Raw genomic sequence first — 15,135 nt, 5'->3', positions numbered from 1 at the left:
CTCTGTAGCCTATATTAACAATATAAAGTCATTCTTGTCAAAGTGTCTTGAATAGGAATCAAATAAACACAAAGAAAAAAGTCTTATATATATATATATACACAGACACTCGACAATGGTATATTATTTGCAGATAATAATTAATTTGTTTTCAAAAAATGTTTTTTAGATCAATTAAGTGAAATTGAATAATTTCCCACGGCACACCTGACGATCTCTCACAGCACACTAGTGTGCCACGGCACAGTGGTTGAAAAACACTGTCCTCACCAAACTAAAAAGTAAACAGAACCAAAACATACCGGGACTCCTGACATTATGTATGAACACACAAACAAAATGATGCAGATTTCATAGTTTCATCAATGACTACAATGTCTATGTTACCGTGGACAAAACTCTTTGATTCATCTGTCCAGAGCTCATTCTTCCAAAATGCCTGGTCTGTGTATATTCATGGACAAACTTTAGTTTTTACCCTTCAGTAGTACAGTACAGTGGCAGGGAGGTGCAAACCAACATTACAAAATGTGAAACACTTTTACAAAGCCTGAGACAAATTTACATTTTAGAAAACAAATTAACAAGACGCAAAACATTTTTGCAATTCCCAAAACAAATTTACAAACATCAACCATCAACTGGAAAGGGAATGTACCAACTCTGGGGTTGAACAGGAAGTAATAACGGGAGCGGTCAATACGAGTTGTTGGTGTTGTTGATGGAGTTCATGGTGACTCAAGATGGACAGAGATCGAGTGATGTTTTGCACGTTTTGTGGCGTTTTGTGGCGCGCAATGTGGATTTGTTTTTCGTGATCGTTCGCTATTTTTTGTCATGTGTGCTCATTCCCATGTGACCGAGGACTGACTGCGGCACGGAGAACGGGACCATTTTTTTTTTCTTGTTCTTTGTTCTTGCTTTTAACTGTGTGTTCTAATTTGTTCTGTTTTTATGTAAAGCACATTGAGTTGCCTCTTGGTATGAAATGCGCTATATAAATAAAAATGCCTTGCCTTGCCTTGCCTTGCCATGGCCGCAATTCAGTGCACCCTAAGCTGAATTTGTCACCCACAGCTTCATTATTCAAAGTGGGAAGCATATGAATAAAAAAATAAAGCTAAGTAACGAATATTTATTACATTTTTATATTTTGTTTGTTTTTTCATTATTCATAAACAGACCACAGTTTGAGAATCGTGGATCTAAAACATGTTCTGTAACCACTTATTCCTGTTAAGGGTCGCGGGGTCTGCTGGAGCCTATCCCAGCTGTCATCGGGCGAGAGGCAGGGTACACCCTAGGCAGGTCTCCAGTCGATCACAGGGCTAACACAGAGACAGGGTTCCCACTCCTAATCTGAAATTATTTTCCAGGACTTTTCCAGGACATTTTCAGCTGCTACAGAGACAAGTTATCATGTCATACACTAATACATTCCCCTGTCCCGCTCATTCTTTGGAAATGTTCTTTTTTTTTCTACAGTTGTAACTTGCATTTACCTAGATTGTTTCTATGTTTATTAGTCAGACATTTGATGTGCAGTCTATGGCTGTAATTTATCTGTGAAAAATAATATAAGTAATATAAATAATAACATTTGAAACTGTCTATTACTGTCCATTTTTTGTTGTTTAACACACACACTGCACTTTATTTTCTCATCCCCAGCCACCCTGTATCCATACCTGTGTAAATAATGTGTGCCTTAATATGCAATACTTTTTATTTAACGTCAAATTGACTGATTGGTAGCTGTAATGCCAATTTAGCCATTTTAAATCACATTCATTTATGCTAACAGTGGAAATAAAAAATGCCAGCAGTTCAAATGAACATGTAATAGGGTAGGCTACTTTAAGTTTTCAGTGCCTACTTTTCTAAGGGTGCCCCTATTCCCTGTGGTGTCTGTGCACATCTCACACTGTTGACTTTCAACTACTTTCTTTGGAAATTAACGATCTTAAGTTTACATGATGAAAACTCGTTAATCTCTCTCATTTCTTCTCCCCATCTATCTGTGCATCGTATTTAAATACAACAGTTGTTTTCATTCACTTATTTTCTGTTTCTATTGTCAGACAATGAAACAAGGGTGAAATGCTGAGTGAAACATGCTCCATTAACCGTTAATTACCTCGAAGCTCCCGCTCTGTTGAAATCAGAAATATGTTTAATCTCACTGCGCACAGCCAGTGCCATCGAGAGAGAGAGTTGCGACACTCCCATAGACCTCCGTTGTAAAAAATGGCGGCGCTTTTAACCGCCTACTTCCGGGATTTGAAAGTCGGATTAGTTCCAAACACTGTCATTTGGGCGTTCGACCTCATTCATTTACATTGTTGCGAGTTGAGTTGTTCCAGAGCTAAGCTGCTGAAATATCGACCTCTTTTGAATTGTCAACTGTCTATATTGTGTCAGAGGCCCTTTGCGATGCTTATACTGGTCTTCATTTGTATATGCACAGCGTAATTATTTATATTTTATCTTGGTTGTTTCAACCAATTTTCTAGCATTGCCTGCTAGCCTGCTAATTAGCCAGTGCGACTTCCCCTGCTGTGAAGGTAGTTCGGTAATGAATCGCTACCACCTTTATAGCAACTTTTATTTGATTGAATTTTGGGATATACTAACTTTTCATTATGTGACGTGTTGGCTGTACTTAATTTGTTGTACTGTTCCTGTTCCATGTTCACTTGGCTAGTGTACAATTTGCCCAGCGCTACTTGCGGATGCTTGATGAGATGCTGATAGATTGCTATCCCGTATGTCAAGGCATTGTCGTGACTCGTGATTTGAGCGAGGGTTATTTAATTAGGAATGACGGGAATTTTAGGACTGGCGAGTTTGGCGTTGTGGTCCTGGGGGTGGCCACTCATCAGAAGAAGTGAGCTAGCTTCTAGGCGAATTCTGAACGGACCGCCATGGCAGACCTCTTTGCGATATCACGAAGGTAGGCTAATAGCTGAATCGGAATTTATAAGCAAAATCACGGGACTCAATAGCCTAATACAGCCCAGTTGTGCTCAAATGAATATCATGAGACATCTACCATCAGATGAATGATATGGAAAAGTTAAGTTAGAGCCTCTGAAGCCAGTGCTACTGCCCATGCGAACATGAACACTAAGCTTTTCTCTCCATGTAGCCTAAAACTTATCTAAGTAAGTTTTTCGTTGTCACCCTGCCTCTCCAAATGCAAAACTGACATTAACAAAAATGCAATAATGTAATAACAGCTGAAAAAGTACTTGGGTGTGTGTTTTATTTTATATTTACCGTTCAATAATGCAATCGCTGCTGTCTGTCCCATAGAAGAACATGACAGCCAGCGCATGTTTTGGAACTAATTGGGTTTACATGAACCACGTGACAGCCATAGCGGCGACATCAAAGAGTGTCGCAACTCTCTCTCTATGGCTCTGCGCACAGCTAAAGCATAAATTATGCTTCCGCGTTGACACAGCGCGAGGGGGCGTACGGACCTATTACGTCCTTGCGGACCCCCGTACGTCCTACGCAAGGGCCAGACGTGCACCTCCCAAAAATCCTCGACGCGCGTCGAGACGACGCAGCAGCAACGCAGCAGCAACGCAGCGGCATTGGCTGTGATTGGTCCGCTAACTACATCAGCTGGAGACCGCTTTTCCGGTTTCCACTCATAAACACCATATTCGCCGGTCCTCTGCCTGGGTACGTTCAAAGGGCGTACAGACCACCTCCGCTGTTGTCTCCTTTGTCGTGCCCTAATTTGCAATAGAAGTATTTCTTCCTCTGCTTGAATAATTTGGAGCTCCAACGCCAGTCTCTCTGTCTCTCTGCCCTCTACCGGTGTGGCATTGAATTGCATTTCGACACGTAAACCCCACGCAGAACCATCACGGTCTCACGACTGCGTCCAAGCAACTGCGTGGCCATTGCGTGACCATTGCGTGATCACTACGCGGAAGCATAATCCTCGCTTAACTCGGTGAACGACACGCCCACTAATAACTTTCCTCTGCTCCTCCGCCTGTCACTCAGTGGAGGACAGAGAGGAGCCTGTGGCCGTGGAAGAGAAAAACCTCACACTGGCGGACCAATACTAGTGACACTGGCACTTTTCAATTTACCGTAGTCCTGAGTTTTGTCTCTAGGCGCGGGGTCTGAAAAGTCGCTAAAGCCAGAAATTCTCTGCTAAAGCTAGCGACAAAATCAAATTTGATTTGCTGGTAGTGTCACGTGGGGCGCTGCGCTGGCTAGAAGCAGAGAAGCTTTGTGCCTTATGTTGGCCAGGAGACATGCATGTGCTTAACTTTTAACCCATTTGCATTCGCTCACAAGGCAGGGGGAGGATAAATAATTTTCCAGGATAACTTAATAATTTCCAGGACATTTGACCTTTTTTCTCATTTTCCATATGTTTTCCATGACTGGAAAATTGGTCAATCATTTTCCAGGTTTTCCAGGACGCGTGGGAACCCTGAGAGAGACAGACAACCATTCACACTCACATGCACACCTACGGCCAGTTCAGAATCACCACTTAACCTAATTGGTGTCTTTGTCTTTGGAAGGAGAGAACCCATGCAGACACAGAACATGCAAACTCCACACAGAAATGAACCAGTCGGTCCATGGATTCGAACCCGGGACCTTCTTGCTGTGAGACATCAGTGCTAACCACTTCGGCACTGTGCCGCCATAAACTTGTTTTGGGAATTGTAAAAGTGTTTCGCGTCTTGTTAATTTGTTTTCTAAAATGTAAATTTGTCTCAAGCTTTGTAAAAGTGTTTCACATTTTGTAATGTTGGTTTGCACCTCTCAGCCACCGTAGTAAAGAGAGCAAAAAGAAAAAGAGACCATTAATGTCAGAGGTTTAAATAATAAAGTTTCACCTGACCTGTCACTCAATGAGAATGCTTTAATCAATAACACCTAATCTGGAACATATGATTCTAATTTGATGGATTCCTAAGCATGAGCGATGTAGGAGGGTACTTTTTTTTATCTTAAAGTAATTTTCGTCCACTTAATTAAATTATGAAATGACAACAGAATTTCAGTTGTATATTCATTGGCACTGTTTCAAATAGGATACAATGTATCACATAGAATCTACATAGGGGTACAAAGAACATACTGATTGTGCTTTATGCTACTTTTCATTTACTTCATTATTAGTAATACTAATATTGCTATCATTATTATTTAAGTATTCAGCTTTTTCATCCTTGTGGCGTTTAATGTTATCAAGTACAAAATGAAAATCATAATGATTTACCTGAGCTGTGAGATATAAGGCAGACACTGCAGGAAACTCCTCACTTCACTGTCTTCATGTGAGCAGCCTCTCAGCTCCACTGGTTTCTTCTCTGATTGGAGTTTCAGCACTTCCAGGAGGATGGAGGTCTTTCTCTCTGAGAGGTTTATGGACCAGACTGTAGGAGACTGGAAAACTGACTGTAATGATGGAAGGATGCTCAGACCTGTTTCAGTCTTGTAAGAGTACAGGTCCAGGAGGAAATCACCCCATTTATCTTTAACAAGAAATGTCTTGTATGTGCATACTGATGATAACAGCTCCACCATCTTCTCTCCTGTCTGATGTTCTCTCTCTGCTGCTGCACAGAGCAGATTCACAAAGAACCTGGTTTCTTCTGTAGGTACTGATGACTGAGGATCAAAACTGAAATCAAAAGGATTAAAAACTCATGATGCATTGATTTCAGTTCAACAGACCTAACAACTCTGTCTGAAACATCGTATTATATTTGAATGGTGTAGAGCAGAGGTGGGCAAACTTTCTGGCTCAAGGGCCGCACTGGGTTATAAAATTTGACAGAAGGACTGGGCCAGTAGCATTTTATTGTATTACAGGCCTAATGGGAATTATACTGCATATATTAGAGTGAAGGGGGTTTTAGTGTCAATCTGTTATATTAGAAGGCATTAGTTTTCACTGATGAAGTGGTTTTTCATTTAGCTTAATTTTAACAAGGTCTGTGCATTCTGATAAAAGTCTGGGGACCACAAACATGGTATGCCTCCTGCCTCAACTGTCTGCCCCTCTCTAAATTATATTCCTGTGTTAGAGTCAGAGTGTGACTCTCCTGCTGCCCCTGCTGTCTCGACTAACTGGAGAAGAAGTATATACTGTATGTTTCTATGAGGGAGCACTAATATTATTGTCAAATCTACTGCCTTAACAAAAGCCCATACATATCTACTATGATGCTGATATAAAATGTTTTACCTGAGCTGTGAGATATAAGGCAGACACTGCAGGAAACTCCTCACTTCACTCTCTTCATGTGAGCAGCCTGTCAGCTTCACTGGTTTCTTCTCTGATTGGAGTTTCAGCACTTCCAGGAGGATGGAGGTCTTTATCTCTGAGAGGTTTATGGACCAGACTGTAGGAGCTGACTGGAAAACTGACTGTAATGATGGAAGGAGACTAAGACCTGATTTAGTCTCATAGTCCTTCACATGGGAGAACAGATCCAGCAGGAAGTTACTCTGATATTCTATACCGTCATCATCATTCATGTATCTCCAGTTTAAAGGGAATGTTTGATATGTGCACACTGATGATAACAGCTCCACTATGTTCTCTCCTGTCTGATGTTCTCTCTCTGCTGCTGCACAGAACAGATTCAACAAGAACCTGGTTTCTTCATGAGGATCTAAACTCCAAACATCAAAGCTGGAACAATAAGAAGGAAACATTTAGTGATGATTTGATGTCAGCTGCATAAATACAACCACACACTACTGATGGACTCCATCTTGTACATGTCTGTCCTGTATAGAATGAAATGACATTTTAAACACATCTTTCATCAGAGCAGCTCAACATTGTTTTTAGACTGTTACTGACTCACAACACAAACACTAATCCTGAGTCTGAAATCACTGCAAACTGATTGAATAGTCTCTGTCATTTGATTTGCTGGATGAATGTAGAGAGTAAAACACTAGATAGAAACAATATAGAAATATACAGAGTGGATCAACTAACTCTACAGTCAATATCATGGACAGTAGTTGCTTCACCTTCATCCTCATATGACACACGTGGAAATTACAGTTATGATCCACTACATCTGCAGGTGGAGACACAAAGTGATGATGACTCCTTGGAGTCTGAACTCTTCATCTGTTGTTCACTATAGAGCTGCTAGAGTTGTCCTCATGCTCAGTAAAGTTCACTCCAGTCTCAAGTTTAAAAGGCAGCTAAATGGAACTAATTCATTTAGTTGTTGAAGTGCTGTTAAATTCACCTGAAAGAGCTGCTACCTGTTTTATCTGAGCACTAATATTTGATTTATAGCTGACATGTTTGATTTGAAGCTCATCACATATTCAACAGTCAACACCAGCTTTAACTGCATGTTTCTCCATTCTTGTCTCATGTCTTGTTATGTTTCTATCAGGAGGTATTAACATGTCTGTGTTGTTGTCACTGAGCTTCAATCTTCTTCTTCTTCTTCTTCACATCACTTCATTATTCTCCTACAGACAGAAGACTGTCACGTGTTTCCGAACTGGATTTAAAGTAAAAACATCAACTAACATTCTTGTCTCTGCTTCATTGCTTCAGTCACACAGTGACCTTCATTCAGTTCCATCAACTGGTTCATATTTCTGTTCAGTGACTAAAAACATGACTGAGTGCTTTGACACAATGTTCTGGAGGAAGAGACTGAAATACTGAACCTTTCTACTGATTGAAGACACAACTGATTTTAAATCAACAATCAACTAAGAATCATGACACCAACCATCTAAATCTAATAAGAGCATTTTAAAACTAATATCAACTACTTCAGTTCATCTCCTGTCAGCTTGTTGAATCTATAATAAAGACTCAGTTTGATAAACTGATCATAGATGGATAGAAAATCTCAGACTTCAAGACAACAAGCAACTAAAACAGTCCAATAAATATAGTGGTGTAAAGAGAACAATGTTTAACCTCTGAAAGAGACCAGAGAGGAAATAGAACTGAAAGATGAATCCATGTGGAGAAAGTCACAATGAGGAAATATATTAGTGATGACAAAGAAATATCACAGGAATATTTAGAAGAATTATGTTAGAATTAATGGAGCTTCAAATATTTACACAACTTCTTTTCAGAGCACATCTCTTCTTCTGTAGAGTTGATCATGTAAAGAACAATTCATTTACCTGAGATGTGAGATATAAGGCAGACACTGCAGGAAACTCCTCACTTCACTCTCTTCATGTGAGCAGCCTGTCAGCTCCATTGGTTTCTTCTCTGATTGGAGTTTCAGCACTTCCAGGAGGATGGAGGTCTTTCTCTCTGAGAGGTTTATGGACCAGACTGTAGGAGACTGGAAAACTGACTGTAATGATGGAAGGAGACTCTGACCTGTTTCAGTCTTGTAAGAGTACAGGTCCAGGAGGAAATCACCCCATTTCTCTTTAACAGGGAATGTTTTGTATCTGCACACTGATGATAACAGCTCCACTATCTTCTCTCCTGTCTGATGTTCTCTCTCTGCTGCTGCACAGAGCAGATTCCAAAAGAACCTGGTTTCTTCTGAAGGTTCTAATGTCTGAGGCTCAAAACTGAAATCAAAGATAAAAAAGGCATTTTAAACCAAACCCAAGAATGTTGTTGGCTCATAAAATGGACAGCGTTCAAGTCAGACTTGGTTACCAACATGATGGATATTCAATTTAAGAAATGAACAAAGCACAGGCTGATAAAATACTGTCATTTTCTATACTGGAGCAATACTTCCAACATAAAGAATTAAAAACCTTTACAAACAAGACAAATTCAGGTAATCTAAAGTTTTTCTCAATGGAATTTAAATAAGAAGAGTATATTTGCTATTGTTCTGGGAAAAACAAGAGGTAGAATATGATAGTGTTCTTCAAAAGCTGCTCTTGTATTATCTGTATATATGTCATTTCAGTGTTTCTGAGGGATTACGTGTCTGCAGCTATACCTTCTTTTATCATCCACCCATTCATCACCTATAACCACTTTACTGGTGTAGCTGGACTCTATTGTAGATGGTACTGGGTAAGAGGTAGACAACACCTTGGACAGGTTGTCAGTCCACCATGGTGGTAACACAGATACGGTCATGTTCACAGTCAGGTCTTTTTGACATATCTGAACAAACAAACATTTCATCCTCTTTACAGATGAGCCCATAGATAATGATGGTTTACTTTAATCCACCACAATAAAAATATCAATAGATGTAATATTCTACTGTGGAAAAAATAAGTACTACCTTGGTACTAGAAGTTGAAAAATATCTTCTTGTAAGTGTTTTGTGTAACTGTCCAAATTCTCACACCTTCTTGTTCAAACCTTTGACCAGGATTCATTCAACGATTCATTTGGATATATATGTAAGCTTTGACAACTCCAACCAAAGAACCAAGAACCTAACCAAAAGATACAGGGATCCCTGACAATATGTTTGAACACTCTCAGATATGATGCAGATTTCATAGTTTTATCAGTGACTACAAGCTATCCAGAACCTGAAGTATTGAAGCAACCACAAGCCGCAATATTTCTACCAACATGCTATACAGATGTTAAGAGGTTCTTCTCCTAAAAATATTTTTTGATCTGCACCAAACACATCCACTGTTACTGTGGACAAACAACTTTGTCTTTGATTCATCAGTCCAGAGCTCATTATTCTAAAACACCTGGTCTGTGTATATTCAGTGGTAAACATTAGTTTTTTTCTCATGTTATCTTTAGACAGCTGTGGTATTTAGATCCTGACATGATGGCACCACACACTCCAGCAGCAAAGAGAAAAACAGACCACTGATGTCTGAGGTTTAAATAATAAAGTTTCACCTGTCACTCACTGAGACCTCCCTAATCAATGTCACCTAATCTGAAACCTCTGAAATCTAGTTTGATGGATTCCTAAGTATAATAAATGCAGGTGGGTACTTGCTTTACTTTAATGTCACTGACCTTACATCTTGGAGTTATTTAAATTATGAAATGTCTACAAACGTTGTCATTATGAATCATTTGTTCGACTACATAACCTTCATTAATTTGTTCTGTTTCAACCTGGAGAAAATGTTTCTTGATAGGATGTTTCACATGACTATAATCTACATACTAGTACAAAGAATACACTGATTTGGCTTAATGCTACATTTCACTTACTTTATTATTACTGATACTAATATTACTATGCTTATGATTTATGTTTTTGTTTTTTTTAATCCACATGGCCTTTTATGTTAAAAACAGGAACATGATGCAAAACAGGCTGCGCCATATAATAAGTACAAAATGAAAATCCTAATATTTTACCTGAGCTGTGAGATATAAGGCAGACTCTGCAGGAAACTCCTCACTTCACTCTCTCCATGTGAGCAGCCTCTCAGCTTCACTGGTTTCTTCTCTGATTGGAGTTTCAGCACTTCCAGGAGGATGGAGGTCTTTCTCTCTGAGAGGTTTATGGACCAGACTGTAGGAGACTGGAAAACTGACTGTAATGATGAAAGGAGACTCAGTCCTGATTTAGTCTCATAGTCCTTCACATGGGAGAACAGATCCAGGAGGAAGTTAAAAGGATATTTCTTATCAACATCATCATCATAAATGTATCGTTCATTTAAAGGGAATGTTTCATATGTGCACACTGATGATAACAGCTCCACTATCTTCTCTCCTGTCTGATGTTCTCTCTCTGCTGCTGCACAGAACAGATTCAACAAGAACCTGGTTTGTTGATGAAGATCTGAACTCTGAGGATCAAACCTGGAACAATAAGAAGGAAACATTTAGTGATGATTTGATGTCAGCTGCATAAATACAACCACACACTACTGATGGACTCCATCTTGTACATGTCTGTCCTGTATATAATGAAATGACATTTTAAACACATCTTTCATCAGAGCAGCTCAACATTGTTTTTAGACTGTTACTGACTCACAACACAAACACTAATCCTGAGTCTGAAATCACTGCAAACTGATTGAATGGTCTCTGTCATTTGATTTGCTGGATGAATGTAGAGAGTAAAACACTAGATAGAAACAATATAGAAATATACAGAGTGGATCAACTAACTCTACAGTCCATATCATGGACAGTAGTTGCTTCACCTTCATCCTCATATGACACACGTGGAAATCACAGTTATGATCCACTACATCTGCAGGTGGAGACACAAAGTGATGATGACTCCTTGGAGTCTGAACTCTTCATCTGTTGTTCACTATAGAGCTGCTAGAGTTGTCCTCATGCTCAGTAAAGTTCACTCCAGTCTCAAGTTTCAAAGGCAGCTAAATGGAACTAATTCATTTAGTTGTTGAAGTGCTGTTAAATTCACCTGAAAGAGCTGCTACCTGTTTTATCTGAGGACTAATATTTGATTTATAGCTGACATGTTTGATTTGAAGCTCATCACAACAGTCAACACCAGCTTTAACTGCATGTTTCTCCACTCTTGTCTCAAGTCTTATTATGTTTCTATCAGGAGGTATTAACATGTCTGTGTTGTTGTCACTGAGCTTCAATCTTCTTCTTCTTCTTCACATCACTTCATTATTCTCATACAGACAGAAGACTGTCACGTGTTTCCAAACTGGATTTAAAGTAAAAACATCAACTAACATTCTTGTCTCTGCTTCATTGCTTCAGTCACACAGTGACCTTCATTCAGTTCCATCAACTGCTTCATATTTCTGTTCAGTGACTAAAAACATGACTGAATGCTTTGACACAATGTTCTGGAGGAAGAGACTGAAATACTGAACCTTTCTACTGATTGAAGACACAACTGATTTTAAATCAACAATCAACTAAGAATCATGACACCAACCATCTAAATCTAATAAGAGCATTTTAAAACTAATATCAACTACTTTAGTTCATCTCCTTTTGGCTTGTCGAATCTATAATAAAGACTCAGTTTGATAAACTGATCATAGATGGATAGAAAATCTGAGACTTCAAGACAACAAGCAACTAAAGCAGTCCAATAAATATAGTGGTGTAAAGAGAACAATGTTTAACCTCTGAAACAGACCAGAGAGGAAATATAACTGAAAGATGAGTCCATGTGGAGAAAGTCACAATGAGGAAATATATTAATGATGACAAAGAAATATCACAGGAATATTTCAAATAGAACAATGATGTTAGAATTATTGGAGCTTCAAATATTTACACAACTTCTTTTCAGAGCACATCTCTTCTTCTGTAGAGTTGATCATATAAAGAACAATTCATTTACCTGAGCTGTGAGATATAAGGCAGACACTGCAGGAAACTCCTCACTTCACTCTCTTCATGTGAGCAGCCTGTCAGCTTCACTGGTTTCTTCTCTGATTGGAGTTTCAGCACTTCCAGGAGGATGGAGGTCTTTCTCTCTGAGAGGTTTATGGACCAGACTGTAGGAGACTGGAAAACTGACTGTAATGATGGAAGGAGACTCAGACCTGACTCAGTCTTGTAAGAGTACAGGTGCAGGAGGAAATCACACCATTTCTCTTTAACAGGGAATGTTTTGTATGTGCACACTGATGATAACAGCTCCACTATCTTCTCTCCTGTCTGATGTTCTCTCTCTGCTGCTGCACAGAACAGATTCCAAAAGAACCTGGTTTCCTCCGAAGGTTCTAATGTCTGAGGATCAAAACTGAAATCAAAGATAAAAAAAAGGCATTTTAAACCAAACCCAAGAATGTTGTTGGCTCATAAAATGGACAGCGTTCAAGTCAGACTTGGTTACCAACATGATGGATATTCAATTTAAGAAATGAACAAAGCACAGGCTGATAAAATACTGTCATTTTCTATACTGGAGCAATACTTCCAACATAAAGAATTAAAAACCTTTACAAACAAGACAAATTCAGGTAATTTAAAGTTTTTCTCAATGGAATTTAAATAAGAAGAGTATATTTGCTATTGTTCTGGGAAAAACAAAAGGTAGAATATGATAGAGTTCTTCAAAAGCTGCTCTTGTATTATCTGTTTATACCGTAATTTCCGGACTATAAGGGGCACCTGACTATAAGCGCACCAGCTAAATTCTTGGGAAAATACAGATTGTTCCATATAAGCCGCACCCGAAAAACCGCTGGTGTTGTTTAATTACCGTAAGGGTTTCTTCTACCACGGAGGGGATTGTCGGGACAGAAATGACTGTTTGGAAACGCAAAGCGTCCCATTTTACATTTGAGAAACACAATAAATCTTTCAATCAATCAACGATCAAACTTTCACATCTTTGACATTACAAACAGCATTCGTGCAGTGTACAAATAATACAACGGTGCGCTCCTAGCGCACTTCCTGCAGTCATAGTACCGTAGTAGTGCAGTATAACAAAAAACAAAGCTTACAACGCTTGACGAGGCAATAACGTTAAATGGCTAAATTTAATTCGTTTTTAAAAGTGCTTGCCTGTAACACGGCAGCAAAAGTGCAGTAACCCGGCTGCTCAACAAAATAACCAGCATCTTTTTCGAAAACAGCTAACACAGCAGTAAAGGCGCAGTAACACGGCCGTTTACTGTATCAAAATAACCAGCCTACTATACCAGAAAAGTCAGCCAGATCGATCGCCTTTAAGTTAAAAGCAGCTCTCGTACAGCATTTGGGCTCACTTGGTTAGTTTTGCTCTCGTTACCTGGCGCTTACTGTCTGTCTCGCTCCTGCGCTTCCATGATAGTGCGCCCCTGGTGACCGTTAGCTGTAAGAATCCATAATTCGTTGTATAAGCCGCAGATTCCAAAGCAAGTGACAAAAGTAGCGGCTTATAGTCCGGAAATTACGGTATGTCATTTCAGTGTTTCTGAGGGATTACGTGTCTGCAGCTATACCTTCTTTTATCATCCACCCATTCATCACCTATAACCACTTTACTGGTGTAGCTGGACTCTATTCTAGATGGTACTGGGTAAGAGGTAGACAACACCTTGGACAGGTTGTCAGTCCACCATGGTGGTAACACAGATACAGTCATGTTCACAGTCAGGTCTTTTTGACATATCTGAACGAACAAACAAACATTTCATCCTCTTTACAGATGAGCCCATAGATAATGATGGTTTACTTTAATCCACCACAAGACTTCAATAAAAATATCAATAGATGTAATATTCTACTGTGGAAAAAATAAGTACTACCTTGGTACTAGAAGTTGAAAAATATCTTCTTGTAAGTGTTTTGTGTAACTGTCCAAATTTACACACCTTCTTGTTCTAACTTTTGACCAGGATTCATTCAGCGATTCATTTGGATATTGTTACGTGCCAGACGGGGGCAGTGTGTTTTTCTTGGTTTTTTTCTCTCTCTCTCTCTCCCCCTCCCCTGTGTGTTCAGGTGATTACTGGTGAGGCTGCAAGTGATTCCACCTGGGATGTCTGTCAGAGCCTGCTGATTGGTTGGTTGATCCAACTGCCACCACAGGACCTCCTTCATAAGGCTCCAGCTACAGGCTCCTCGTCTCTACTTCACTTGCACCTGATTTGCTGCTGCATGCCAGTTGTGTGTACTGCTTGCAGCTTGTTTGAGAACCTCATGGTTCAAAATCTGTCCTTTGCTTGTTGCTCGGCTCGATCGGTCTTTTGTTTTCTGTCCTACCGTGGTATTGAGACGTGTGGACCCTTTCTGTTTGATTTATTTCAGTTGTGGTGGAAGGTGCGGACCAGAGGTAAGATTGGGGTACCCTTTACACTCCACCACGTAGGATTCCTTTGTTATACACACTAGGATTATTGGTTGGTGCCACCTGTGTAGTTCTGATAACGTTCTTTTACTAGAAAAGATAGTCAGGCCCTTTTTGTTTGTTCTTTTCTATATGGCAGAGTGTTAGCCAGGCCTAGTTTTGTTTTATTGCTTTCATTTATTTGGCACAACCACGTGGTCCAAATCTTCCCCACTGTTTTTGTTTTTGAGGAGATTTTTGTTTAGTCATCTTTTGTATTTCAATAAATTTTGTTACACCTGACTCCAGCATTGTTTGTATTGTGTTTGTCCCTGATTTTCCCCTGGACACACCTAGGGACGTAACAGATATATATGTAAGCTTTGACAACTCCAACCAAAGAACCAAGAACCTAACCAAAAGATACAGGGATCCCTGACAATATGTTTGAACACTCTCAGAT

At 39.5% G+C, this 15,135-nt stretch overlaps 1 protein-coding gene across 10 annotated transcripts in view; it reads right to left on the bottom strand.

The window, feature by feature from the left end:
- Window positions 1-15,135, bottom strand: part of LOC311509477 (uncharacterized protein) — a 107,613-nt gene that overhangs the window by 48,279 nt on the left and 44,199 nt on the right. For 9 of the 10 annotated variants that reach the window (XR_014699839.1, XM_084574709.1, XM_084574707.1 and 6 more), the window contains 5 exons: window positions 12,252-12,656; window positions 10,319-10,768; window positions 8,173-8,577; window positions 6,236-6,685; window positions 5,264-5,668 (listed from right to left, as the gene is read on the bottom strand). Coding sequence is in view for 9 of the 10 variants with exons in the window: in XM_084574709.1 (XP_084430835.1) it covers window positions 5,264-5,668; window positions 6,236-6,685; window positions 8,173-8,577; window positions 10,319-10,768; window positions 12,252-12,656 (2,115 nt within the window). In the remaining variant the exon portion in view is untranslated. The remainder of the gene's footprint in view (window positions 1-5,263; window positions 5,669-6,235; window positions 6,686-8,172; window positions 8,578-10,318; window positions 10,769-12,251; window positions 12,657-15,135) is intronic. The other variant, XM_084574715.1, reaches the window with a different exon arrangement.

This window comes from Chelon labrosus (assembly GCF_963514085.1).
Source record: "Chelon labrosus genome assembly, chromosome: 24".
Classification (NCBI taxonomy): domain Eukaryota; kingdom Metazoa; phylum Chordata; class Actinopteri; order Mugiliformes; family Mugilidae; genus Chelon; species Chelon labrosus.
Note: the sequence above shows the minus strand (reverse complement) of the source record. Positions and strands in the feature narration are given on the sequence as shown.